The 27,420-nt window shown below is 42.5% G+C and overlaps 1 protein-coding gene across 1 annotated transcript in view; it reads left to right on the top strand.

Annotated features, from left to right (window-relative positions):
- Positions 1-13,303: 13,303 nt before the first annotated feature.
- The window catches only part of LOC126267747 (tripartite motif-containing protein 45), a 151,173-nt gene continuing 137,056 nt past the window's right edge, over positions 13,304-27,420 (top strand). The window contains exon 1 of the mRNA XM_049973051.1: positions 13,304-13,485. Within this exon, the coding sequence (XP_049829008.1) occupies positions 13,304-13,485 (182 nt within the window). The remainder of the gene's footprint in view (positions 13,486-27,420) is intronic.

Here is a 27,420-nt window from a genome sequence, read left to right as displayed (position 1 = left end):
CTTGAAGATGTAAGTGGAACTAAAAGAATCGCTGCGACAAAGAGAAAGCAAGCTTTGCCGATGACGCAAGAATATTTAAACAATTTGTGATGTAATTACACGTTATATTATGAGGAATACCAGCATCACCACACGCTTAAACACAGACTCTAAAAAAAATAGCGGCACACTTGTGAATCCACCCTTGAGACAATTCATGCACTGTTGTGAGAAATATCCTTGTCTTTAAGCACGAGCTAGTTCAGGAGTTCTTAAATCCATCTGAATATGTCTTTAAATACGGTTTCAGAAAAGATCGCAGCACAGTAGCTTACGTCAATTTTGCGATGTATACCGCCACACTTGAATATGGACTCTAAAAAATCGCTGCAAGTTTGTAAAAACATCATGAGACACTTCACACGCTTTTGGGAAGCAGATCCCGAAACCGATATCAACTGCTATATCTGACTTTACACTCCAAAACGATGATATTTGGAAGTCAAAAGAAATATCTCTGTAACTCTAAACAGGACGCTCACCACATTTCAGGTTTTAGCTGCTTTTTTGAAGGCACTGTCAGAGAGCAAACTTTCTGAGTCGTACAGCTGCTGTGGTGTGCATCACTTTTCTGAAACGGCGAGTGGGCCTAGTTTACATTCTCTCTTGCTGGAGTCAGTGACGTTATTTTCCGCACTTCTTGAAGTGCACGCTGGTGTAGAAGCACAGACGGGAAAATCAGAAAGATGAAACAAACAGAATTCGAAGTACCGTCCTACAGACGAGAAAAATGACTGGAATTTTCGGTGAATTTTCGATGTCCTACAGCTGCTTGTCTGGAGATGCTCTAAAGCCATCCCGCCTGCCCGAACCAGAGGAGGATTGTCTCCTTGGACTTGTGTCCAAACACTCGAGCAAAGAAAATATCACGTGACTCTCAGACGTCACAGAACTTTCTGTAGGTACCTTGACCCCGTCTTGTTTGAACCAGTCTTTAGAAACTCCCATGTACCGCACTAAGGATGTCTTTTGGCACTCTGACGTCGCGAAACTTGCGAATGGATCATTCTAATTAGTTCTTAATGAATTTACCCACCAAACTGCTTCTGCTGCTGCTGTTTGAATACTGTCCGCAATTTTCTGGAGACAGATCAATTACGAGACTTTCAGTGCCTGAACTATTTTGTACAGATCTAAAAAGAAAAACCTATAGCTGTCATATTGAACTGATAGTTAAACCCTGCAAAAGCGGCCTACAGATCATGAAGTACGGAAACTATAGCCAAAGACGCTTCCTCAATTACAATGCGCTGCTATTGTCGAGGAAAGTTTGAATTTTTCAGCTTGAAACCTATCTCCAACCAGGCTATATTAGCACATACCATATGGATGTAATAAGAACAATTCATAACCTGCACCACACAAAATCATCACCTTAGCATCCTACATATAGCTATAGCCATCAACACTCATACATTTACACCGAAGACAGACAAATAAAAAAAGAAAACATAAGCACATACTCCTCGCAGCACTACATATTTCTTGCAAAGTCGCTCATCACTAGTCAACTGGCCCCCACACACTCTGTCCTGATGCGTGATCAGATGGCCCTCAGTGGACCGCGGTCACTCTCTGAGCTGGTGTACAAAGGCTGGGCTGGTTCCCCTCGGCACAAGGGCGTTACTGTTTCCGTCCTTATTTGATGAAACGATTCATCTTCTTCATACATTCACCAAATAAGCTTTCCAAACTTCATGCAGATGAATAGGCTAAGGGAAGTTGAAGAGGATGTATAAATAAATATCAGTTCATGTGTTACATCCCTCTGACAACTCAGAGCCCAGATGATTGTAACTTATCCAGCACGGAATAGTACCAAGCAAAGTAGAAAATCTTAGATCCAGTCCATAAAGTGTCTTGTAATAATTGGTAGACATGTTATATGATCTTGCTAAGAGCAAACTCATGGGATAAGGTATCACTTCCTAGATCTGTGCTGACAGCTCAAAGCTCAAATGTTTATCAGTCACACAGCATGGCGTAATCAAACAATGAGAAAAAGATGATCTGCCAGTCCACTAAATGACTGTGTGCAACTGTTAAACTTGTCACAGCACTTTGCTATAAACATGACAGTCTCTTAGGTAAAAGTGTGTTACTTGCTTACAGTATGCTTCATAGTTATGTCACAGTGGTGGAATCCAAATGTCAAATCCCAAATTATTGAAAGCAGGCTACAGGAATTATCATTATGCGTGGACAAGTTATTCACAATAAGCCAAAAAACTTAAGAACAGAAAATATAGAATATATGGGTAAATTATGCACAACAGTGCAACAAAATATTGCCGCTGTTCACCCAGGAAATCTCGGTCAAGCATCGCTAAAGTCAGTTAAACTACAGAACAAAACATGCTGAAATTCTTAATTTTAACCTTTTATACACATATGGTACATCAAATCACACGGAAACCTTCCAAGAAATATTATACTGCGATCAGGTTTCTTTTATCTACCATAGTTTATTTATAAACAATAATTCCTATGGTTTCCTCAGCTTTGAGATTTACATGTGTAAATATTAACAAACACTTTAAATTATACATTAAATAACTTCCTGTACATCTCAAGTTAACAGTACTGCCGCTTCTTTTAAAGTTTCTCTATTTATTTAGTAAGAAAAGTTGTTTTTAATTGCGAAAAACCCGCTTTTCGGCCCCTCATTTAAATATGTGAATAATGTCAGTGACACGACTATCCAGTATGATACAGTTTCACGAGCTGTACCCGTAGATGCAATCGCATAAGGCGTTGCCGAGGTATTCACTTTGAGTTTATGAATTATTTACTTGCAGTAACTTATAAATTAATGCGGATATCGAAGGTACGTCTTCACACCCTCAACCGTCCATCTTTTCCGCTTCAAATGAAACTACTGAATCTTCAGTGACGCATGTGACTCAGTCTTTATTAATTTTGGAGTAAACTTATATTTTGCACTGCACGAGAGAAGCGGCCATGAGAAATGAGCAGTCATTGTATTGCCAAACGAACTCGTTACAAGTGCCACTGATTACTGAGAGAGTTGGGCCTGAATCCAAAACTGCAGAAAAACTGTGTGTCCGAACGTGCTATGTTAATAATAGTGTGAGCAATGTTTCCTTTCTTTTCTTCTTTCTCTTAGTAACATGCCCTTGAAATCTTTTAGACTCATCATGTTTGTAATAATGTTCTTGGGAGGAGTGGTATTCTGTGTTGACAGTGCGAGCACATCTTCCGGAGACCGATTTTTTTTAGACATTGTCGTCCCACGATCTCTGACAGTTACCATGTTGGAGATCCGGTGGATCAACCTCCACAATTTGAATTGAGCATTACGGTGGCGAATTGTCTAAGTTATCTTGTTTTGGATTAAATCTCCCTTCAGAATTGTTTACGGGAAAATATTGTTCATTCCCATTATTTGATCTGTTCCAGTTTCCCTGTCCTCTGTTCTGTCCCTGTCGTGCTCTCCGTGTTCGTTATTGTATGGTCTCTAATTGGAATGATTTGTAGGGTATGGTTGCTGTCGGTATCCCTACATGGTGTGGGTGACTATGTTTGCTGATGTGATCGTCGATCTGCGTCACTGTTCACGTCTTTATTTTATCACACGATTAATTTCGGTGACACACTACCGCCATCCTCAGGTCCTGTTTACCAATGAACTGTAACACAAAGTCAATATTTGGAAATTATACAACTATAAAACAACGAACACATGAAATTATGGTACTCTAAAGTGTTAGTTGAAGTAACCTTAAGATAATTTCCTATAAAGTATCCATAGAGCACATATGTCAGTGCCTCCTTTTTTGTGTTCGTCGTATAGTTTTTAAATATTGGCATTGCTTGTTCTTTGGGAAACAGGGCCTGAGGATGGCGGTAATGTGCCACCAAAACTAGTCGTGAGATAGAATAAAGACATCCTCAAAATACAGCTGTGGTGGTACATTTTCTCATATATATCACCAGCTGAAGTACCTCGTTCATGCAGTGAGATGGACAATAGCCATCCATACATTGATGCTGTCATTCTGAAGTCCTGTTATCAATGATATTCGTAACGATCTGGATAATTTCGAGATGCAAAGCTGTATTAAAGCAGATGTTGACTTTGTTGTACTATGTTTTCGGAAAACTGAGTCAGTATCGCAAAATGAGAATTTTCAAAACTGAGTAAGATGATTAGTTCGTCTTTCACTCTGCATTGGGTCGTTTCTGACCAATATGCGGAGAGAAATGCGTTTTGAATTTTGTTTCTAATGAGTAACACTGTGTAGCGGCTAGTCGCATTCGCGTGGAAGGTCCATCTTCTAAAAAACTGCAGGCGAATTCAAGTTTGTGTGTGACTGGCCAGCTAGGTGGCAGAGAGGGGCTACCCAGTCCAATGATAGCAAGCCATTCGCAACAATCCTGAAAACTTCGACCTCTCGAAAAGAGAAGAAGTGTTTGTAACCAAAAGTTTCATGTTTTTGTGTTCCATAATTGCCATGCCTGTTAAAGAACGTGTTTGAGAATTCAGTTCTGTTTGCCCAATCTCTTTCTCCAACAAGTCTGTCTGAACGATCGGTGTATAATTGTTCCTGTGCACAACTATGATGTTGTCTGTCAAAGTCATGTATGGTGCCTTTCCATTGTTAGTCTTTTATGCGTGTCGGCGAGCTGAGCATTTAGTCTGTTGACTTCATGTTTTGCTTCTAATTTTTAGTCATCTGTCCATTGAATTGTTCTATCGATTAATATTGGATGTGTATCGTCAGTGTGAGGGTCGGAATTTAAATTAATTTGTGACATTCTCTGCGAAAGATCATCTAACTGTTCCTTCAAAGTGTCGTACTGTTCTTTAGCTTTCAAGTCCATGTATTTCATTACTGTGTGTAATGATCCTGCCTCTTCGCTTGACTATTGTGTCTGTTGTGCCTGTAATTGTGACTTTTCTTTCAATTTTGTAGCTACTATACTGGGTACTATACTGTTGATTTTTGCCAAGATCTGTTCTTTATCCTTGATGTATCTATTAGTGATGTGTCGTCTTGAATGCGTCGTCTACTGATTTGTCTTTCTGCGGTGGCGTTCAGCTAAACGATTCTGGATAGTGGAAATCTCCACGATTTGAGTTGCTAAATTCGTCTGTTTTAGTTTAATGTCATTGCTTATTTGTTCTGTGATTTGTCCTGTTATCGTCTGAGTTGGTCCAGAAATTTCCTCCAAGCTCGTTTCAAAAGATTTAATGCGTTCCTCCTGTTTCTTGGAAAAATTCGTCAAACTAAGCAGTGAAATGTGTTTTTAACACAATGACTGCCACGTGAGCCAATGTCGGCTCACAGTTACACGGGTTGTGACGCTGCGTGAGCCATATTTGGTTCACGTATACATTTAAAAGTGGTACCTCCACTGGACACACATGTTCGTAGCACTCAATATTTTTGCAGTTGGTAGCCGTGGTGATTCCTAACTCCAGCCGCCAGAGATATACTTAACGATTCAGCTATAGTAGTCTTTTGTTAGTTGTTCTGATTGGTCGTGTATGCTAGTTGAAGTTACGTTTGTGTATTTGTTTAGTTTTCTAGTTTGTTATTATGGCCAGAAAAAGACAAACTTTTGAAGAAACTGAACAGATAGTGATGGAGGCTATGCGAGATAGCTTATCAAGTTCTGAAAGTGAAATTTTTGGTAACATAGACAGCGACCCTGATAATGAACGTTGTGTTAGAGACCGTACAAAGCAACAGAAGTTTATTGAAAGGGATGGCGAAAAGAGTGACTTTGAGGAATTGAATGTCTGTGATACGCCTAATCCAAGTAATACTTTTCTTATCAGGTCTAGCTTTTCGCTCCTGCTCTACATACCATAATTATTTAAAACATCAATTGTTGCAAAATGATGTGGATGTGTTATACATGACGGCTATATTTCTGAAAATGACGCCGATGAAACACCAAATGGGAATATTACCAATGTCACAGATCTAATATGGGCAGATGCTACTGAGGAGACAAAGATATTTCCTACGAGCTTTCCCCCTGCTTTATCAAATGATGTTTTGGATATGTTGAGCAACTGTTCACGAGAGGAAGCACATGTTCATTTCATTGATAATGACGTGTTTGGGTATCTTGTGGCTGAAACAAATCGATATGCAAAACAAAAAAATTGAAACTCAACAACACAGTCGCAATTTCAGGCTAACGAAATGGAAAGAAACAAATATAGCAGAGATGAAACGTTTCTGTGGTATTATACTGTGGATGGGCTTGATAAAAATGCCAAATTTAACTTGATGTTGGAGTTAGTAGATGCTTTACTCTAATAAGGTTATCTCCGTCATGTCGCGTAATCGGTTCGAAATACTCCTCAGATTATTTCATGCTTCTAATAATGAAACTAGACAGGACGGGGATAGACTCCATAAAGTCCAACCTCTCTTAGACCTGGTAGTACCAAAATTCAAGTACACGAATTGTCATCAAAAGGAAATGTGTATTGATGAAACTATTATCCCGTTTAGAGGATGTCTGTCATTTCGACACTATGTACCCAACAAAAGGCATAGGTATGAGGTAAAAGTTTTCAAACTTTGCGTTCCAACCGACTAAACATGTAACCTAAAAGTCTATGCTGGTAAGGAAGCAACTACTGGTGTTTGTGTTTCACAAAAAGTAGCTGTGAAGTTACCTGACCCATTGTTGCACAATGGGAGAACACTGTATTGTGACAATTGGTACAGTAGTGTATCATTGGCTACAGAACTAATGAATACATCTACCCACCCTGTTGGCACTCTTAGGAGTAACTGAAAAGGTAACCCACCAACTGCAATATCTGCAAAACTGAAAAAGGGCAAACAGTATGTTCACATAGCAACACAAAGATCTCCGTGATCAAACGGAAAGGTAAACGGGATGTTTTGATGATTTCTACCAAATATAACGATGATATGGTGGCTGTGAAACGTAAAAATGGCGTGGACGTTTTGAAACCCAAAGCAGTCGTGGACTACAATGCCTCCAAGTCATTTAGTGATGTATCGGATAAGATGAGCTCATACTCAACGACACTTCGGCGTACGGTTAAATGGTACAGAGATATCGCTTTTTAAATCATTTCTGGAGCATCTGCTGTAAATGCTCAAGAGCTGTACAACTTGGAAAACAAAGGATCCGAGTCTCGCATACAAATAATTCTGTTCAGAGGGCGCTTGACTCTGCTGCTATTGAATTTCAAAGATCCACAACCACGAGCAACACTACAACCGTTCCACGAAGATAACTGCCATCGCCTTGTGACAGTAGAGGGACCAAAGCAGAGCAATCGAAGATGTTGTTCGGGCTTTTATAAGGGCCTGCGAAGAACAGAAGAAAGAAAGAATGCTGCCAAGAAACTGAAGAGAGTGTGCACTAAATGCAATAAATGTGACAGTTTTATGTGCAAAGCGTGTTTTAGTGGCATTCACAAGCTGTGTTGAAGAAGTAGATTATTCTAAGATTTTTATTCGTGGACATTATTGTCAGACCAAGAAAAAAAAATTGTAAATAACATTATATGTAGCTAATATAATCAAATAAAATAAGTGTTTGAATCATTTATTGCAAAACGATTTTTTTATCCTATTGTGGTTTTAAATCATGAGAGCCACATGTGGCCCATGTGGCCGCAGATTTTAATTGTGCTAAAATGTTTTTGTTGGGCCACGTGAGCCATATATGGCTCACGCCTGTTATTAGTCCAGATCAGTCCTGAATTGACATTTTATCAAGTAACATAGTTCTACATGTTCAAAAGAAGACATCTGATGCAAAAAATCAATTTGGCTTCAGAATTAATATTCGTGATTTCAATGTGGCATGGCAACATGTGGTAGAAATTTCATCATGGCAGTCAGTGCGTTAATTCTTCTCCTTGTTTTAACATTTGTTGTAACATTTGGGTAAGGTTAATGCTATGTAAGAATGTGTGAAATTCGTATGTGGTGAAACTCTTTGTGTTATTCGTGGTGCAATTTTTCAAGCAAAATTTGGTGTCTGTTATGACAGATTCTCGTTTGTCATTCTAGAATCGCGACAACTGGAAACAAAATATTCTAGTTGGAAAATATGGTGCGTTCACTATTCTGTAACGTGTCTGTGTTGAGCAGGTGCTGATTGTTCACATGGAATGCAGCCACGTTTTGCATTGTTACGTCAGGTTTATTATCTGCTAACTCATCGGAAGATATAGTTGCGGTGGGAACTGAAGAACTCTGATTCTGAGGTTGTTTGTTGTTCGTGCTTCCAGACCCAGCTATGTGGTGAATTTGGCACATTGGTGAGATACATTTTTACAAAGTATGAAAAACTGGAAAATTAAAACTTTTCTACTAGGCTGAAAAAAAGAGTACACAAATGTCTAGTAAATAGCGCTGCGATATTACAGAAGCAATACAAATGTATCAGAAATTTTTAAATAAATCGTAGGTGAAAGCAGTGCCTCTAGATCTGACTAAAAATTTGCAAAAAATCCGCGAAGCTCGGCCTTTGAACGGATGTCGCTAAGCGAAAATTTCTTTTAAAAAATTATTAGTTCAACTCACAGTTTCTGTTTATTGATTTTGCATTGGTAGTTGCTTTGCTTGGCTTGTCTGAAAGGTTGTTGTTACGTCTATTGCAAACAATGAATCGAAACAAAAGTTTCTCTGACTGCGTGACTTCCAAGAAAATGTACTGAGTCGCCTAATAAAGAAAACCAGATTCTACCTAAGTTCCCTTCAAAAATCGTAACACTCTGCTTCACACTTTCTTACTGCTCTGACATGAAATTTCACAAAATCTTAACTCATCTCCGATCGTATGAAAGGAAGGTCCTTGAAATCTGAAATTTAGTTTTTCTTTTGTCTTACCTATGACAATGAGTAACGCTCAGGCAACTGCTCTCGGGAAACCGCTGCTGCTGCTAGTGGAAGCTACTAAAAAGGCGGCAAATCAACTACAGATTAACTCCGAGTGGAATGAGTCCACGTAATGTATCTGCATTTTAAACTAAAATTGTGGAACTTTATCTTATGAGCGACAAAGATTGTAACATGGATGATGACGTGGTAAATTAACGTTAATGCTGATTCCTTTAAAAGGTGCCCTGGCAAATTTAGAAACGTCATTTTGCGAAAGTATTCTTCATTATAATTAAGGTTGCAAAGAAATTAAAAACTCTGAAAATAATTAAAAGTTTTTTGTTCAGCAGTGTCATGTTCAAAGAATTATTACAAAACATTTATGTTCATCATATATTATAAAATGTTGCATTAATTGAGTTAATCTCTCCTGAACTGTAGCTAATGCTACCTAATTAAGAAGAGGGTAAAGTTCTGTGTTGAATACTAAATTGTTATAACGGCGAGTGAGCAGCAGCTCGCTCGCAATTAAAGCAAAGGAAATTAATTATTACCTTATTATGAAGTCTTCATGAAATCATCAAAAAAAAATTCTATCTTGCAGTAAACATATCAAATTTCATATAAAAAATCACTTTCCTCAATTTGGATAAATTTTTATCATTCTTTCCATTCTGCTTTTTCGGCCGTGGCTCACTTCGTGATTACGCGGTGCAGACTGTCTGTCCCTGCGACCAGCATCTGTGAGGAGCCTGAGAAACAAAGTAAGCACGACTGCCGTCTGTGTATCCCAATTATAAGGCAAGCTGATAGTGAACGAATATCAGCACCCCATTCAGTGCTTAGCGTGAAGCGATTTAAGTTATTCCTTGGAGGAAAACTTAGTAGGTTGCGATGGCTGAATGATAGGCTACTACAGGGTCCACCCTGTCACGTACCCCTTTTAATTCTTATAACAGCTCTTACTTATAATCCGTCTTGATTGCAAATTTTTTATTCATATGACCGGTTTCGGTTCATTCAGAACCATCTTTAGATCTGATATTTCAGTTACAGGAGTAACCCGTCCAAATCACATGCTGCGTCACATAATGAAAAAATAGAAATCGAGCTTAGCCACTGCCTGCTGGCTGTTTGTTATGCCTTCGAGAAATCTGCAATAACGTTGCCAAGACGCGGGGTGAATGGGAATTTTGATTTGTGCCAGATAATGGTCTTACTTCAGATGCGCATTTAATATAAAGACAAGTTGTATTCAGATCAGTTGCAGTCCAATTCCTTTTATGTTCTGTTTAGTCGAAGATTAGCATACGAGTCTAAGTTGGATAACAGTTTGTGGGTACATAGTTTTGTTAATACGTAGACTTTTTATAGAGTGGAAGGTAAATTTCGGCTAGCTTTCATACAGAAACATAGAGGGAGATCCTACAGTGTGAATGGATTTGGTCTTCCCAGGAAACTACGGACAGATGTGAATCAGTTCCGTACAGGGAAAGGAAGCTATGGTGCCTATTTGTATGAACGTGGGTTCAAAGATGCCCTTCATGTGACTGTGAGGTTATTGAGAAAACTACGTAGCGTCTGAGTGAAGAGTGTTTACTTCGGAAATTTTGCGGTTGACTCAGTGATCTGCATTTGATGACACTGAGATGTGTGGAGTGGTTAAGAGATGTAGACAGTCCACTATAAAAAGTTTGTGGGATGGTTTACTTTTACTATGTATTGTTTTACGTACATTTAATTATATATATCGTATCACAGTGTAGTAGAGTAAGTAGAGACGAACATTTTGATGTAGGACACCTGTAGCCCATCAATTCTGGAAACTATCATCTATTGGCCTACAGAAACCACCTACACTGCAGCGCATGCGCGGTGCGCAAGATTTTCAACATTCTGTCGCTCTCTGTGCGCAAACTATTCTACTTTTTCTCTAGTAAAACTAATGTAATTCAGTTTTATAGTGGAATGCGTTTTCGTTACAGGCCGCGGTTTGGTAGAATAAGTACAAAAGTGGCCTTCAAACAGCCCCCCCCCCCCCTCACTCTCTTCCCTTACAGATCAGGATCTTTAGGATGTGCTTCATGGCACCCCCCCCCCCCCCCCCCCCTACCGCTATACAAAACGCTGCGACTGCACAAATTATTTCCCATTTCGGCCTTTTATGGGCTCCCATTGACAGGGCTACTACACACCATTCGTAATCAGAACGATCAATTCGTCTCTTGTGTTTATTTATTTTTGACCTTCCCATGAGCTATACGGGAAAAAATCTAAAAGGATAGGTTTCAGGGCTTTGATGGTTAAGAAGTAGTACCATTTCTACCAATAGACACCTTTCAGGAAGTGATAATTAGAAAGAGAAAGAGAAAGGGAGCGTCATGCTGGAATAACTTAGTTATTCTTTTAGGCAAACGAACCCCTTCCAATAATTCTTGAAGCTGGTTTTCAGGAGAGCATATGTAACGGGGCTTTATAAGACGATGCTGTGACACAGTTGATAATCTGTCATATCGCACCACACACTAACAGAAAAGCGTTCTTGAAAATGTGTCTCGACAAGCGCATGTGGGTTTTTGTCGCACTACCGATGTGAGATACGAGAGTCAATACAGTCATGAATGAAAGTGGCTTCGTCGGTATAGATTACTCGGCGATCAGCAATTAACCAGTGGTAAAATTCCAATCGCTTACTTTCATCTCCCCATCGTATGTTGCCTAGACAGATATATTCCCGGAATTTTATTACTCTAAATTAATTATTTTTTGGTGCTGCGATTTTTTTTCTGTCAGTGTATACAGGGTGGCGGACGAAATGTGTTACCAATTGTTTCTTTTACAATTACGACGCACATTAGATGTCCTGCTGGGGTCTCTACAGCAGTACCAGCAGAGCTTGGAAAAACAAATGAGTTACGAAATGACGTGTAATTCACGATACTGCCGCTAGGAGACTAGTAAGCAGCAATGGCCGACAATGGAAGACTGACGACACAGCAACCATCGGCAACTGTATTACTTTTTCATGAGACGGAAAGCCTTGTTGTGACTCAGAGGCTTTTTCGACAACAGTTGAATATACGATGGGTCCTTTGCAGGAAGACCATCCACAGGTTGTACGATAAATTCGTACTGGAAGGAACAGTATTGGAAGCGAAGCGACCTCAGCCTAAGCCTGTTTGTTCGCCGGAGAATATTGAAGCGGTACGAGTTGCTGTACAGAGAAGTCCCGGGAAATCGTGTACAAAGGCAGACGCTCCGTTTAACGCATTCTTAAAAGTGACCTCCGTATGTACCCATACAAGATGACCTGTACACAGAAGCTCACTGAAGAACACAAGCAGCACAGACTACTGTTTGCTCAGTGGGCGGAGGATAGGGAAGAAACCCTGAACAACGTTTAGTTTTCAGACGAGGCGCATTTTCATTTATACGGTGTGGTTAACAAACAAAATGTACGCTTTTGGGTGGCTGAAAACCGACAAGTGCGTCATGCTCCGAGGATTACAGCGTGGGCAGCAGTTTCCTGTCACGGACTTATTGGACCCTTTTTCTTTGAAGAAACTGTGAACAGCGAGCGTTATTTGAACATGCACCGCAATAGCTTCATTCCACAGCTCCTTGCTACTGCCTTGCCCTTCAAGACGCAGTGGTTCATGCAAGATGGAGCAATACCACATACTGCAAACAATGTGTTGGAATTTTTACACGAGCATTTCGACATGCGGATCATTTCACTTAGGTTTCCAGGTCGCTTCAATGACGGACAAAATTGGTCCCCCAATAGTCCAGACCTCAATCCATGTGACTTTTTTCTTTGGGGGTACCTAAAGGAAAAAATTTTGACGAAACGTCCACGTGATTTAATGGAGCTCAGAAGACTTATTCATCAAGCTTGCAGTAAAATTACGGAAGACATGTGCTGTAGGGTAATCACTAACTTCAGTGTTCGTTTGAAGGAAGTTGGGAAACGAAATGGTGGAAATACTGAGCATGTGCTGAGTTAGAACAAATCTCCATGGACTACTCTTCATTGTAGTATATGTCCCTCTCAGATTGTATTGACAATAAAGTTTATATTCAAAAACAAAATGGTAACACATTTCGTGCGCCACCCCGTATTTGCTGATCGAGCGCTGTAGTGAACTGTGACAACGTCAGGAAGGGAAACAGCTTTGCCCGGCGGCTGTTCTGAGACTGCTCTAAAGCGTCTCGGGCTATGGAGACGGGTTGGCCTTTGCTTTGCTCGCTGCACGACCCCTAGTGTGTGAAGGGGCTGCCGTTTAATCGCATCAGGCACTGGCGGCGAGGCGTGGAGGGGGAAGCCGGCTTGCCGCCAGCCAGCCAGCGGGCCGGCAGTGTTTAAAGGGGCGCGCGGCGCGGCGTGCCGTCAGAGCTGCCGGTGCGGCGCCATGGACGTGGACCACGTGACCTACATCTTCGGCAGCGTGTCGCGCCGCCGACAGTCGGACGACGCGACGGCCGCCAAGCGCCGCTCGCTGGACCCGCAGCCCGCCGCCGGGTCGCCGCCGCCCCCGCACGCCGCCCCGACGCCGACGACGACGACGTCGATGACGCTCAGATCGCCCATCAGGTGCGCTCTTCGAACAACTGGCTCGCACGCCACGCTACTCCGACCGTGCAGCCGTACTACATTGGCCGGATAAAAAGTAGTGGCAACGCAGTTCTGCTTCATACCGGACGTTACTGACAGGCTTTCACCGTATTACGTTCCCTCAAATACTGCCCCGCATCTCGATCACCTTCCCCCGCAGAAACGAGAGGCGTTGTGCACCATCAGCACCTCCAGCTCTGTCGATGTCTTTCTAGGACCGCCCTATGGCACGAATGACGTCTTCTCTATGCGAATGCTACGAACAGGTTCCTCCACGGACAGGTCGTAATCGCACGGACTCATATTGGAGCCGGCTGCTGTGGTCGAGTGGTGCTAGGCGCTTCTGGAACCACGCGGGTGCTACGGTCGCAGGTTCGATTCCTGCTTCGGGCATGGATGTGTGTGATGTCCTTGGGTTACATCTACATCTATATCCATACTACGCAAGCCACCTGACGGTCTGTGGCAGAGGGTACTTTGAGTACCTCTATCGGTACTCCCTTCTATTCCAGTCTCGTATTGTTCATGGAAAGAAGGATTGTCGGTATGCTTCTGTGTGTGGCGCTGCTCTCCGTTGGATCTTCTCTCTCTCTTCTGTCAACCCTGTCTGGTACGGATCCCACACTGGTGAGCAATATCCAAACACTGGGCGAACAAGTGTACTGTGACCTACTCCCTTTGTTTTCGGATTGCATTTCCTTGGGATTCTTCCAATGAATCTCAGTTTGGAATTTGCTTTACCGACGATCAACTTTATATGATCATTCCATTTTAAATCACTCCTAATGCCTACTCCCAGATAATTTATGGAATTAACTGCTTCCAGTTGCTCACCTGCTATATTGTAGCTAAATGATAAAGGATCTTTCTCTCTGTGTATTCGCGGCACATTTTACTTGTCTACGTCGAGATTCAGTTGCCATTCTATGCACCATGCGTCAATTCGTTGCAGATCCTCCTGCAATTCAATACAATTTTCTATTGTTACAACCTCTCGAGATACCACAGCATCATACGCAAAAAGCGTCAGTGAACTTCCGATGTTATACCCAAGATCTTTTATGTATATTGCGAATAGTAACGGTCCTACGACACTCCCCTGCGGCACACCTGAGATCTCTCTTACTTCGGAAGAGATCTCCCCATTGAGAATGACATGCTACGTTCTGTGTTATCTACGAACTCCTCAATCCAATCACACAATTGGTCTGATAGTCCATATGCTCTCACTTTGTTCATTAAACGACTGTGGGGAACTGTATCGAACGTTTTGCGGAAGTCAAGAAACACGGCATCTACCTGGGAACCCGTGTCTATGGCCCTCTGAGTCTCGTGGACGAACAGCGCGAGCTGGGTTTCACACGATCGTCTTTTTCGAAACCCATGCTGATTCCTACAGAGTAGATTCTGTAGTCTCCAGAAAAGTCATTATACTCGAACATAATACGTGTTCCAAAATTCTACAACTGATAGACGTTGGAGATATAGGTCTATAGTTCTGCACATCTGTTCGACGTCCCTTCTTAAAAACGGGGATGACCTGTGCCCTTTTCCAATCCTTTGGAACGCTATGCTCTTCTACGGACCTACGGTACACCGCTGCAAGAAGGGGGGCAAGTTCCTTCACGTACTCAGTGCAAAATCGAACTTGTATCCCATCAGGTCCAGCGGCCTTTCCTCTTTTGAGCGATTTTAATTGTTTCTCTATCCGTCTGTCGTCTATTTCGATATCTACCATTTTGTCATCTGTGCGACAATCTAGAGAGGGAACTACAGTGCAGTCTTCCTTTGTGAAACAGCTTTGGAAAAAGACATTTAGTATTTCGGCCTTTAGTCTGTCATCCTCTGTTTCAGTACCGTTTTGGTCACAGAGTGTCTGGACATTTTGTTTTGATCCACCTATGGCTTTGACATAAGACGAAAATTTCTTAGGATTTGCTGCCAAGTCAGTACATTGAACGCCTATCGCATAGCCCCCCTCACACTACATTTGGCTTCGTGTAATTTTTGTTTGTCTGCAAGGCTTTGTCTATGTTTATGTTTGCTGTGAAGTTCCGTTTGCTTCCGCAGCAGTTTAGGTTGTTGTACCACGGTGGCTCTTTTCCATCTCTTACGATCTTGCTTGGCACATACTCATCTAATGCGTATTGTACGATGATTTTGAACTTTGTCCACTGATCCTCAACACTATCTGTACTTGAAACAAAACTTTTGTGTTGAGTCGTCAAGTACTCTGAAATCTGCTTTTTGTCACTTTTGTTAAACAGAAAAATCTTCCTACCTTTTTTAATATTTCTATTTACGGCTGAAATCACCGATGCAGTAACTGCTTTATGATCGCTGATTCCCTGTTCTGCGTTAGTTAGGTTTAAGTTGTTCTAAGTCTAGGGGACTGATGACCTCGTATGTTAAGACCCATAGTGCTTAGAGCCATTTGAACTACACTCCTGGAAATTGAAATAAGAACACCGTGAATTCATTGTCCCAGGAAGGGGAAACTTTATTGACACATTCCTGGGGTCAGATACATCACATGATCACACTGACAGAACCACAGGCACATAGACACAGGCAACAGAGCATACACAATGTCGGCACTAGTACAGTGTATATCCACCTTTCGCAGCAATGCAGGCTGCTATTCTCCCATGGAAACGATCGTAGAGATGCTGGATGTAGTCTTGTGGAACGGCTTGCCATGCCATTTCCACCTGGCGCCTCAGATGGACCAGCGTTCGTGCTGGACGTGCAGACCGCGTGAGACGACGCTTCATCCAGTCCCAAACATGCTCAATGGGGGACAGATCCGAAGATCTTGCTGGCCAGGGTTGCTGAGTTACACCTTCTAGAGCACGTTGCGTGGCACGGGATGCATGCGGACGTGCATTGTTCTGTTGGAACAGCAAGTTCTCTTGCCGGTCTAGGAATGGTAGAACGATGGGTTCGATGACGGTTTGGATGTACCGTGCACTATTCAGTGTCCCCTCGACGATCACCAGAGGTGTACGGCCAGTGTAGGAGATCGCTCCCCACACCATGATGCCGGGTGTTGGCCCTGTGTGCCTCGGTCGTATGCAGTCCTGATTGTGGCGCTCACCTGCACGGCGCCAAACACGCATACGACCATCATTGGCACCAAGGCAGAAGCGACTCTCATCGCTGAAGACGACACGTCTCCATTCGTCGCTCCATTCAGGCCTGTCGCGACACCACTGGAGGCGGGCTGCACGATATTGGGGCGTGAGCGGAAGACGGCCTAACGGTGTGCGGGACCGTAGCCCAGCTTCATGAAGACGGTTGCGAATGGTCCTCGCCGATACCCCAGGAGCAACAGTGTCCCTAATTTGCTGGGAAGTGGCGGTGCGGTCCCCTACGGCACTGCGTAGGATCCTACGGTGTTGGCGTGCATCCGTGCGTCGCTGCGGTCCGGTCCCAGGTCGACGGGCACGTGCACCTTCCGCCGACCACTGGCGACAACATCGATGTACTGTGGAGACCTCACGCCCCACGTGTTGAGCAATTCGGCGGTACGTCCACCCGGCCTCCCGCATGCCCACTATACGCCCTCGCTCAAAGTCCGTCAACTGCACATACGGTTCACGTCCACGCTGTCGCGGCATGCTACCAGTGTTAAAGACTGCGATGGAGCTCCGTATGCCACGGCATACTGGCTGACACTGACGGTGGCGGTGCACAAATGCTGCGCAGCTAGCGCCATTCGACGGCCAAGACCGCGGTTCCTGGTGTGTCCGCTGTGCCGTGCGTGTGATCATTGCTTGTACAGCCCTCTCGCAGTGTCCGGAGCAAGTATGGTGGGTCTGACACACTGGTGTCAATGTGTTCTTTTTTCCATTTCCAGGACTGTATTTTCGAACTTATTTTGGGTGCATACTGTGGATGTTCCAGTATCTCCCACTCCTACGTACATTGGAGCTCATGCACGGAATTCGTCGTGTGGCAGCGTGCCTTGTCATGTAGGGTGATCGTATCCAATACCAGAAGTAAACGTTGTGCGCTCCGACCACGTGGCACCTCAATCTTGATCCACACGAGTTCGCGTTTCCTAAACATACTGTTACGGTGCTCGAACACACACAGTAACTGACTCAAACACAACTGTCACCGCTCACTGCACTACTTCGACTGACCTCCTGCTATCAGCTACACACAGCAGGCATGCTATTTGACGCACGTCCTTCACGTTACGGCGGTGTTGCCACAACTTTTTATCCAACCGTTGTACATCGTTTGGTGATTGCCGGAATCGACAAAGCAACGGAATCAGATTTTTCGCAGCTGATATTTACATTTAGATTACTCCATACCTTGCAAGCCATTGTGAGGTGCGTGGCAGAGGGTACTTTGCAGCGTACCACATGCTAGGCATTCTCTCAGTTCCAATCGTGTATGGAGCGCTGTAAGAATGACAGCTTAAATGGCTCTGTCTTCTGGGATCTGTAGGGGAGCTGAACCATTTCCCCAGATTCATCACTTAATACTAGTACTTAAATATTTTAAGGAGGCTTCCTCGGCGTAATTTGTGTCTGCCTTCGTGCGTCTGCCAATTCAATTTATTCAACTTATCCGTGACACCCTTTCCTCGGACAAAAAGACGTGTGAGTAATTCGTGAATTCGTGCCACCCTTCTTTGTGTGTATTCAATGTCTAGTGTTAGTACAGTGTGCTATGGATCCCACACACTCCAACAGTATTCTAAGATGGAACGCTCAGGTGATTTGTAAAGTCTCCTTCGTAGACTAACTGCATTTCCCAGTATCTTCCAAAAGAATCGAAGTCTGACGCCTGCTTTACCTACTATTAAGTCCATTTCATTTCATGTCCTCACAAATTTCTACACCCGGGTAATTGTACGAGTTGATTAATTTACGCACAGAATCTTTGACATTGTAGCCATAGATAACAACGTTTTTTTCGTTTTGTGTGTGTATAGTTTTACATTTTTGTATATTTAAAGCAAGTTGCCAATATTTACGCCACTTTGAAATGTGATTGAATATTTGTGAAGCATTTTTTTCAGATAGCATCATCATCTGCGAAAATTCTTAGGATGCTGTCTATATTGTCTTCCACGTGATTAATACATATATGGACAACAATGGTCCCACCACACTTCACTGATGCGCGAGTGAAGCTACATCTACTTCTGTCAACGACTCTCCATCCATTTTTCGTGTCATAAAATCGTTGGTGAGTGTTGTTATGCAGGTACTGGGCTCTGGTCTAATAAACGTTTCTTTGCCTAAAATTTCTTCTCCTGATTAAAACATCTGTTGGCCACAGTACTTCGGGGAATATGTTTATCATTTAACGGCTACATTCGGAAGAAATATCCTAATCTGACAAAGAGATAAATAGCACACTTCATCCTAAAGGATCTGGCCCAAATAGCAAAAAATAACCGACTAAAGGGAAAGCTATCCTTCTATTCGTAATAACAGTCACAGGTCGCATCAGCAAATGTTAACAAGATACGGTAGTGACATAGCGTTTAAACCGAGAAGAAAAGTGCAAGAATAAATGAACAATTTCAAGAGCCTACACCGTGGACATGCTATCACGTGTACATAAAAACTAAAAAAAAAAATAAAAGAAAGAATATAAGAGTAATTGTCGTCGGGCAACACGGATAAATCGGCGGTATCAGTCGCGCCAGGGAACTACAAATTCGTTTCTCCGATACACTGGGTCGGGGTGGGGGCAAAGAAACTCAAAAGCACAAAAACAGCTTCAGTAGAAATAAGGACAAATTAAAAAGTTGTGTGCCTTAGCGCTAAATAAAGAAAACAGTGGCTACTCTTCCGTAGTGCAACCTCCATAGCCAGCCGGTGTGACCGTTCTAGGCGCTTCAATCTGGAACCGCGTGACCGCTACGGTCGCAGGTTCGAATCTTGCCTCGGGCATGGATGTGTGTGATGTCCTTAGGTTAGTTACGTTTAAGTAGATCTAAGTTCTAGGGGACTGATGACCACATATGTTAAGTCCCATAGTGCCCAGAGCCATTTGAACCATTTTTTTGCAACCTCCATGACACGCCTCAGAACGACACTGAGACCTTAGCCAGTGGTCTGACGGTCACCATTAGACCGTTGCGCGGTGATGTATACTGAGTTAGGCTTGCTCGGACTGTTTACCTTTGGAAACGCTAGTGAGTCTGTGTAGCCTTTGATGGTGCGTTCAACATTAAGACACAAAATGTTAGGGCGGAAACATGTCTCAAACCCCTGCCTAATGCCATATAACGAAAATCATCAAGGATACAAGTGCAGAGTATTTCATAAAGACTCGTTTGTTTTCACAAGTCAATGTCTTCTACATCAATGAACTCGTGCAATACATTTGCAAGTACGTCTACAGTTACTGCATCCACTGCCATTGCTATGCTACAGCGCAGTTCACCCAAAGTTTTTGGGATGGGATGCATGTAGACGATATCTTTCATAAACACCCACAAAGAAGTCACATACCGCGAGATCAGGCGAACTGTTATCTCAACGATGCAATGCGACGTCCGTACACCTCTTACGCCCAGGCTATACTAGCATTTTTAACGTAATTTTATATGATAAACAACGTAAGTAATTTAGAACCCAGTGTTGGGGCATATGGCATCGCTACATGATACGAAAATTAATGAACGTTGTGGAAGGGCAGGCGCGTTCTCGGCGGCCTATCGCAGGCGAATGGGCCTCGGCGCTTTTCCTTGCGTTAAAAGAAGCACCTGGTAGTGATTAGACGTGCGTTAAATAACACAATGCTCTGGCCACAACTGTTGAGTGTTGTTTTACATTCACAATGGAGTTACAAGGAAATGCTTATAATGGAGGTTGAAAATACAAAAGTTTATTTGTTCGCGACAGTGATTATAGAAATCGTTATAAGAAACAAAACGCATAGACGATTGGATGTGAGACAGTTGTCAGAGATCGATGGGGAACTATGGAAACAGAGAAAGAAATGAAGTAGGTAAGCCTTTGTTGTGTTACGTATTTATAGTTCTTACAATAGTATAGTAATAATAACTTCGTAAGCACACTAATGCGATTCAGTTTCATTAAATACTAAGTGGCCTTTATGAGGCATGCCTGACAAGTAATTAGGTAAATAGTATAGAAAATAATTCAGTTTCGGTATCTGTAAGCGGTCTTTCTGTCACCGAAGTACTCTGTGACGAAGTGAATGTATGCCACAAAATTTTCTCGTAAATCGGTGTTCCTTTGACTTCTTCTAATTCCACGAGGTGGTCCACTTTCAAAAGAACACAATAGTTTGTTTTTAAAGTCGAATACATCCCACTTCCTGACAAAGTTGAGTAACGAACTCCACGTTTTCATTATGAAATTCGCAAACTCAGCAAGAACGTCAAGAGGACTATGGGAAATGCATCACTTATTGGTTAGTATTCCAAATGCACATTCGACAGATCTTCGGGCTCTGCTGAACCGATATTTGAACGTTCTTTTTTTATGTTAGAATTATTCTTGGATAAGGGTGCATTACATTTTGACAAAGTGCAAAAGCTTCATCAGCTACAAAGACAAACGACAATAATAAAGAAAACAAGGTTGGACAATTTTTCTTTCGTGTATATTTATGAAATTTACTTAGCGACGCCGATCTGCAATTATTGGCAATATCTAACATTTCCTCTGATTTTTCTGTTTCACTTGGTGCACAATGGACCGTGCTACAAAGCCAACTGCATTAACAATACATCGTTTAGCCGTCGTGCTCCCAAACTGGCGCTGTTTACCGCATAAAACTTTGTGTTATTTAACGTGTGGTACAGCCAGGTGTCTGCGGTAAAAGAAAAAGAGAACGTTGCGGTAACAGCCGTAAAACTGTTGCGTTAAAAAACGGCCGTGTAACCTTAGCCTAAGAAATTCTCTTACATGTACGTTCCAGTGCGGTGGTGCACCGTCCTATCAAAAAATCGAATTTTCGACATGTTCTCACAATTTTTGAGAAAGCTAGATGAAAGAACGTGCGAACGGGCGAGGTAGTTACTCCAGGGAGACACGTAGCGGCAACCACATGCATCGATAACTTGCAACTGGTGCCAAGGCAAATGTCTAGTTTCGATTATTGAGCCCAAGCGTCTAACCTTGATGATATAGACCACGAAACAGTTTTGTGAAATTTGATTAATCTCTTTGCAGAAACTTGTGTACCTCTGAGAAACGACAACTCGTTTACGGCCTAACTGCTAGGGAACCGTTAGCTTCATCGCGTCGACCCGTGTGCTCTCTTGGACGTGCACCTAGCGCATCTGTGGTCCATAACGTAGGATTTCATGTCATCTGCTGCACATCTGAATGAAATAGATTTATGCAAATGAACTTAGTTATTGGCTTAACTTTTGACGTTTTGCATAAAAAACGTGTTTTCTTTGCTCTGTAGTCTTTTTGGTTGTGCAATTTTAAAGAAATCATTCGCAAAGAAATTGATTCTTTGGCTTAGTGGAGTCTCACATTCCCACTTGATAATTAACTGTTCCTCTTTTTCTTTTGGTTCACATTAAGTGCGTCCTTCAGTGCAATTTTCTTTATTCTGTAGCAAGTGAACTAATGAGTGCCATTGTCCGAATAGTAAGATGCAGCTGGAAACAAGCAGAAACGCATGCTCATCCGACACCTTTTACGAGAACAATCACCAACTGTTCTAGTTCTGGTCTCAATCGCTGCAGACATTAGCCGATCAGCAACGTGGAAAGATAGATCTTGTTCGTCGGATTTGTTGGTCGAATACTCGAGGACACTTCTCTAAAAGAGCGAGAAGTCAGTCGTCAGTTCTCGTACAACTCAACATTAACGGTGTTAGAACTCGCAGTGTGGGTGCGCAAACGTCAAGAATTCCAGCTGGCTATGAAACACAACACTACTGATTCGTTTAGTTCGTCTGCACGAGTACTTCTTCAGTCATTGTACCGTGTACTTTCGAGCATACTGCTTATTTTTACTTGTTATAAAAGAGTGAGTCAATAAGCAAGTCGCAAATGACAGAATACCGCATATCGTTTTAAACTTCGCGCCTATACGTATCTAGAAAGTGTCAGCGCATGTCGCATGGAAGGTAGCCGATACTTACAAGAGAAACTCCCCACCGCAACACTGTCAGATTTAGTGGTAAAATGGCTCAGTGGATAGCCCGTCGAAAACTGAACGCAGATCAAGCATGAAAACGGTGAAAAAAAGAAGAAAAATAGAAACAGTGAACGGTACAGGATAAAGATGTACAATATGGAGTGGATCTGGGTATCAACGGCCTTGTGGCTATGTGGTCACGTCGTTGGACTGTAATGGGGGAAGTCCGGGTTCAGATCTTCCTCGTGTCCCTTTTTTTTTCACAAAGTTATGAAATGTCTGTCCGGTCATTGAGGTGTCTATTCGTTGTATTCAAATGTGTGCCTATGTGGTGATTCAACGTTCGTTTGCAACAGCGAGGTGTAAGGAAGGGACGTATCCCCTTTTGTTCTACATAGTATCACATGTTATCACTCCTGCTTTCCATTTTGGAAGTTTTGATTCTTGGATTCCTTTGTTGTAACATAGTTCACACTCGCTTATTTCTTGTTTTCATTTCTGTGAGATGTCTATGCGGTATCTCGTCTGCTCTCACTTTTCATCACATTTACTTGCGACGGTAATACATTCTTACCATATGACTCATATGCTTTAAGCTACGTATAGTACGGCAAATGCGAAGACTACAGAAGAAGAACAGACACGTCAATGACCGGAGAGACAGTTCACAGTTCTGTAAAAAAAAAAAAAAAAAAAAAAAGTATGGGGCATGAGGAAGGTTTGAAAACGGATCTCCCTCTTCGCAGTCCAACATGGTGACCACACAACCACAACGCCGTGACTAACAATCTGCCCGATGTTGCACATCCTGTGTTTGGACCTTTAACTGATTCCATTTTGCTTCTTTCTTCACAGTTCAGTACGTCTTCCTGTTTTCATGCTTTATCTGTGTTCTGTTTTCAACGGGCCGTACATTGGGTCATTTTACCGATAATCTGACGGGGGATGCGATGGAATGTTTCCCTAATTATTACTCTGATTTCATTGGTCAATGATCTGCTGTCAGATCAAAATGGCAGGTTTGCCATCAGCGTGCACCCGACTAGAACAACGCGACTTTTATGAGCTGAGGGGCTGTCCGCAAAGCACATCTATAGCGAAATTCGTCACGGATATAGACAGAACTCAATTCCATGGAAATTCGCGTTCAGTTGTTTACAGGAATTCGGCAAATGGCAAGAAAAGTCACAAAGAAGGAGCGTCCTGCCGCCGGCATCTTGTTTCCCCGTCTAGGCGTATTTCACTACCCGCATTACATATCGGTCTTGTGTGTTGCAGCAATTTAAGGAACCAAATAACCTTGTTATAACCTGCGAGGTCCTCGTTAGATGCGAACGTTCCCACAACTGTTCTATGCTGTAGGCCTTTTAACGCCTTGTAGAACAAAGGGATCAGTGTTTAAGTTTACAAGAGGAGCATATTGGAAATGAAAATAAATTTCAGGCTAGTACCCGCGGTTCCGATGACTCATCCCAGTTTGTAACTTATTTATTGACTCACCCTCGTACATACCTTTTCCAGTTTTGCTGTCCAGAGGATGACTAGAAAATGAGTATCTTTGCTAGTGTTTATCCCATTGCACGAGGTCGACATTTTCATTATGTGGCAAAACTTTAACTTATTACTTAAATTTGTGGCCACATGCCCTTCTCGTCGCCATAGTCGTCAATTATGCCAATGAAGGGACGCCGTCTGCGTCGTCTGTCTATGAATCGTACGAAGTTTGTCCTGAGTGTTATCGCATTTCAGCTGCCTGTGTATCAAATTTTCGGGGCCGGAGATCGAGGAATAGCTCAGCATTTGCCTGGAGGAGCGCTAAAGACAGCCTAAAAACCACAGACTGGGTGGCGTACTAGACTAACGGGCGTTAATCTGATACGCGAATACGATCTGGGCCTGGCTAACCTTATCACGCAAGTTGACACGCTGAGAGTTAAGTCATACGAGCAAATTACCGGAATAAATTGCTATAAGAAGAGAAAATTACCGGGCGTAGTGCAGAAGTAACATTCATATTGCAAAATTTTATTTTTGGTAAGTTTTTACGTAGGGCAGGGACTTCAGAAAGTAAGTTACAGATGTTGTCCTACGCCGAGACCATAACATTGTCAGAAGAGAGTACATGGTCCACGTTTTCCTCAGACACAGTTCTCCAACGGTGCCGATAACAGGTACATCAGAGTGTGAGATTGAAATGGCGATAGAAGCGTACTCCAAAGTTGAAGTACGCGTGACAGTACGATTCTTGTGACCAAAACGTCTGAATATCACGCAGATTTGTCGTGAAATTCTGGCGGAATATGCACCAAATGCAATTGCAGACAGGTACAACGAAATGATTATTACGCATTATAGATTTCGGCCAAAGCCTTCTACAGCAAACAAAAGAGAACACACATACACTCACACGAGCGTGCGTACCTGACACACAGCTCCGACAGGTGCTGCTGGTGGTAACGGTCATGTGTGTGTGAGGTGTAATTGAACGTGTGAGTGCGTGTGTGCTTACTTGTCTTTGCTGAAGAAGGCTTTGGCCGAAAGCTACGTGTAACAGTCTTTTCGTTGTGCCTGTCTGCAACTCAAAGAGGCATCTCTAGGGTGAGTAGCAATTTATTCTTTCCCTAATATTGTTGTTTCTCGTATATCTCTGTTCGTTCGAATTGCAGTGCAACAGTCAATAAAAGTTGGTTGGTCTACCACAATAGTGCGTAACTTACGTTTTGAAATCCCCTCATACATGATTCAAAATAAATAGCTCAGATGTTAATTTCATCTGCGAAGTTTCCTGGTACATCCAGCAAGGATTTCGACTCTGAGTCGCAGTGTGCGCTGTTTTGAATCTTCCTGTCAGATTAAAATCGCGTTACCGGACCGGGACCCGACTCAGGGATGTTTGCCTTCTTCGGGCAAGCGACTCTTGGTCCGCCACAAAGTTTCAGTCTTGCAGGATTATTTTTGATGTTGCGTGTGTTGCTGGCATCTCGATAAACCGTAATATTGTGCCATCATATTGTAAATCTTTGATTTATTTTGTTGATCACTAATGGAAATTCATCTCAAGTAATTGAAGGTTCATAAAGAATCTTCTCATACATTTGCAACAGTTACGAGATAGGTGCCTGAATTTTAATGTGACATAATTCCCTTGAAAAGGATCTACTGAAAGGACGTGTACAACTGCAACCACAGCCGCGGGAAACTTCGACAAATTTTTTAAAAAATTGTGCAGGATGCTGACCAAAAGCAAATGCGAAAAGAAATTCAGAGCGAAGTTTCAGAAATAATCTCAGTGATTTTGTGCAAGGAAGGCAGAAAAGGCGAAGTCGATTTCATCTTCTGAAAGGGTTATGCCATAGTTTTACAGGAAGCAAAACGGAATCTTCTAATTCCTTTGCAAAGAGCGACGCAGTAACTCTTGACTTCTACGTACTGGACAGAAAAAGATAGATCGTTTATCATCGGGGGTAATAAGCCTGGTTTCAGTCTGGAACCGTGCGACTGCTATGGTCGCAGGTTCGAATCCTGCCTCGGGCATGGATGTGTGTGATGTCCTTAGGTTAGTTAGGTTTAAGTAGCTCAAAGTCAAGGGGATTGATGACCGCAGAAGTTAAGTCCCATAGTGTTCAGAGCCATTTGAGCCATTAATATGCCTGACCACGAAGGTGTTCTCTTAGTGCCGAGTGATTTAAATTACGGGATGTTAGAATTCACACTCTATTCGCCAGATATGTCTCCTCTGACTTTTCTTCATTTCCAGGTCTAAAAAATGTATGCTTACAAAACATTTTGAGCTCACTGAGGTGGTTACAGAATCCCTAACTGTAAGTTTTAAAGAACTTTCAAAACAGCACTTAAGGGATGGAATCTACACCCTAGAAAAAATGTGTACTCGAAGTGCATTTACATAAAAGAGGACTAGGTCGAAAAATAATAACACAGTCTTCAGCTTCCACAGTGAAATATTACCATTTTACCTTCGTATACTTCTTTCTGTACCTGTCCTAAGGCCTCTTCACTTCTTTGTACGGTCCCTCTGTGAGATATACGCTGGGTGTGGAACGATCGTTAGAGTCTGTTTTAGTTCCCTTTAAGTTATTCAATAGTAAAAGTTGTACTGAAATGACAGCAACCAAGCACGTGTGTCGCAAGAGCTTTATTTCAGTAAATCATGACTGGTTTTGAGCGTTTACACTCGTATATGGTTATGATCGTAGTTACCCAGGTTAAGGATGACAGGACTGATTGAGTGTCTCATTTCCTTGTGCAGTCGTGTAGCAAGTTTTTTAAATACCTCCGTATGAGTGTTAAGGTGGTATTCTCTGTGAAGGTCCGCCGTGCGTATGTATCGTGGAGCGTTCGTTGCTCATGATACGTAGCAATTTGTTCTGTATGATCTACAGGCGCGCAGACGTGTTAGAGCTGCGTATCCCCAAACTGGAGCAGCATACGTCATCAGTGATCTAATTAGTGATGTGCACATGGAGCTAGACACCCTCCAATTCAGTGTGCTTTGCCTGTTGAACACGGGGTAAAGCTGTTTCAGCCTCGCGTTTGCTCGGTTGGTTATGTAGTCATTGTGGTCCCCCAAGTAAGTTTCTGGTCCAGCCAGATGCCGAAGTATATGGCTCTTTTTTACAGGAACAGAAACGTATTGAGCATGTGGATAGTGTTATTTGTCTGCAGTTTTGATTTTTGTGCAGATTTTTCGGTTTGCGTGTGAACAGAATAACCTTGTTTACTTTAACACGCCATCGTTCCAACCAAGGCTCGCCAAATCTGAGTGCTGTCTGTAATCGTGAATTAATGTTTGACG

The sequence above is a fragment of the Schistocerca gregaria genome, chromosome 4 (genome assembly GCF_023897955.1).
Source record: "Schistocerca gregaria isolate iqSchGreg1 chromosome 4, iqSchGreg1.2, whole genome shotgun sequence".
Classification (NCBI taxonomy): domain Eukaryota; kingdom Metazoa; phylum Arthropoda; class Insecta; order Orthoptera; family Acrididae; genus Schistocerca; species Schistocerca gregaria.
This window is presented reverse-complemented; position numbering and strand designations above follow the sequence as displayed.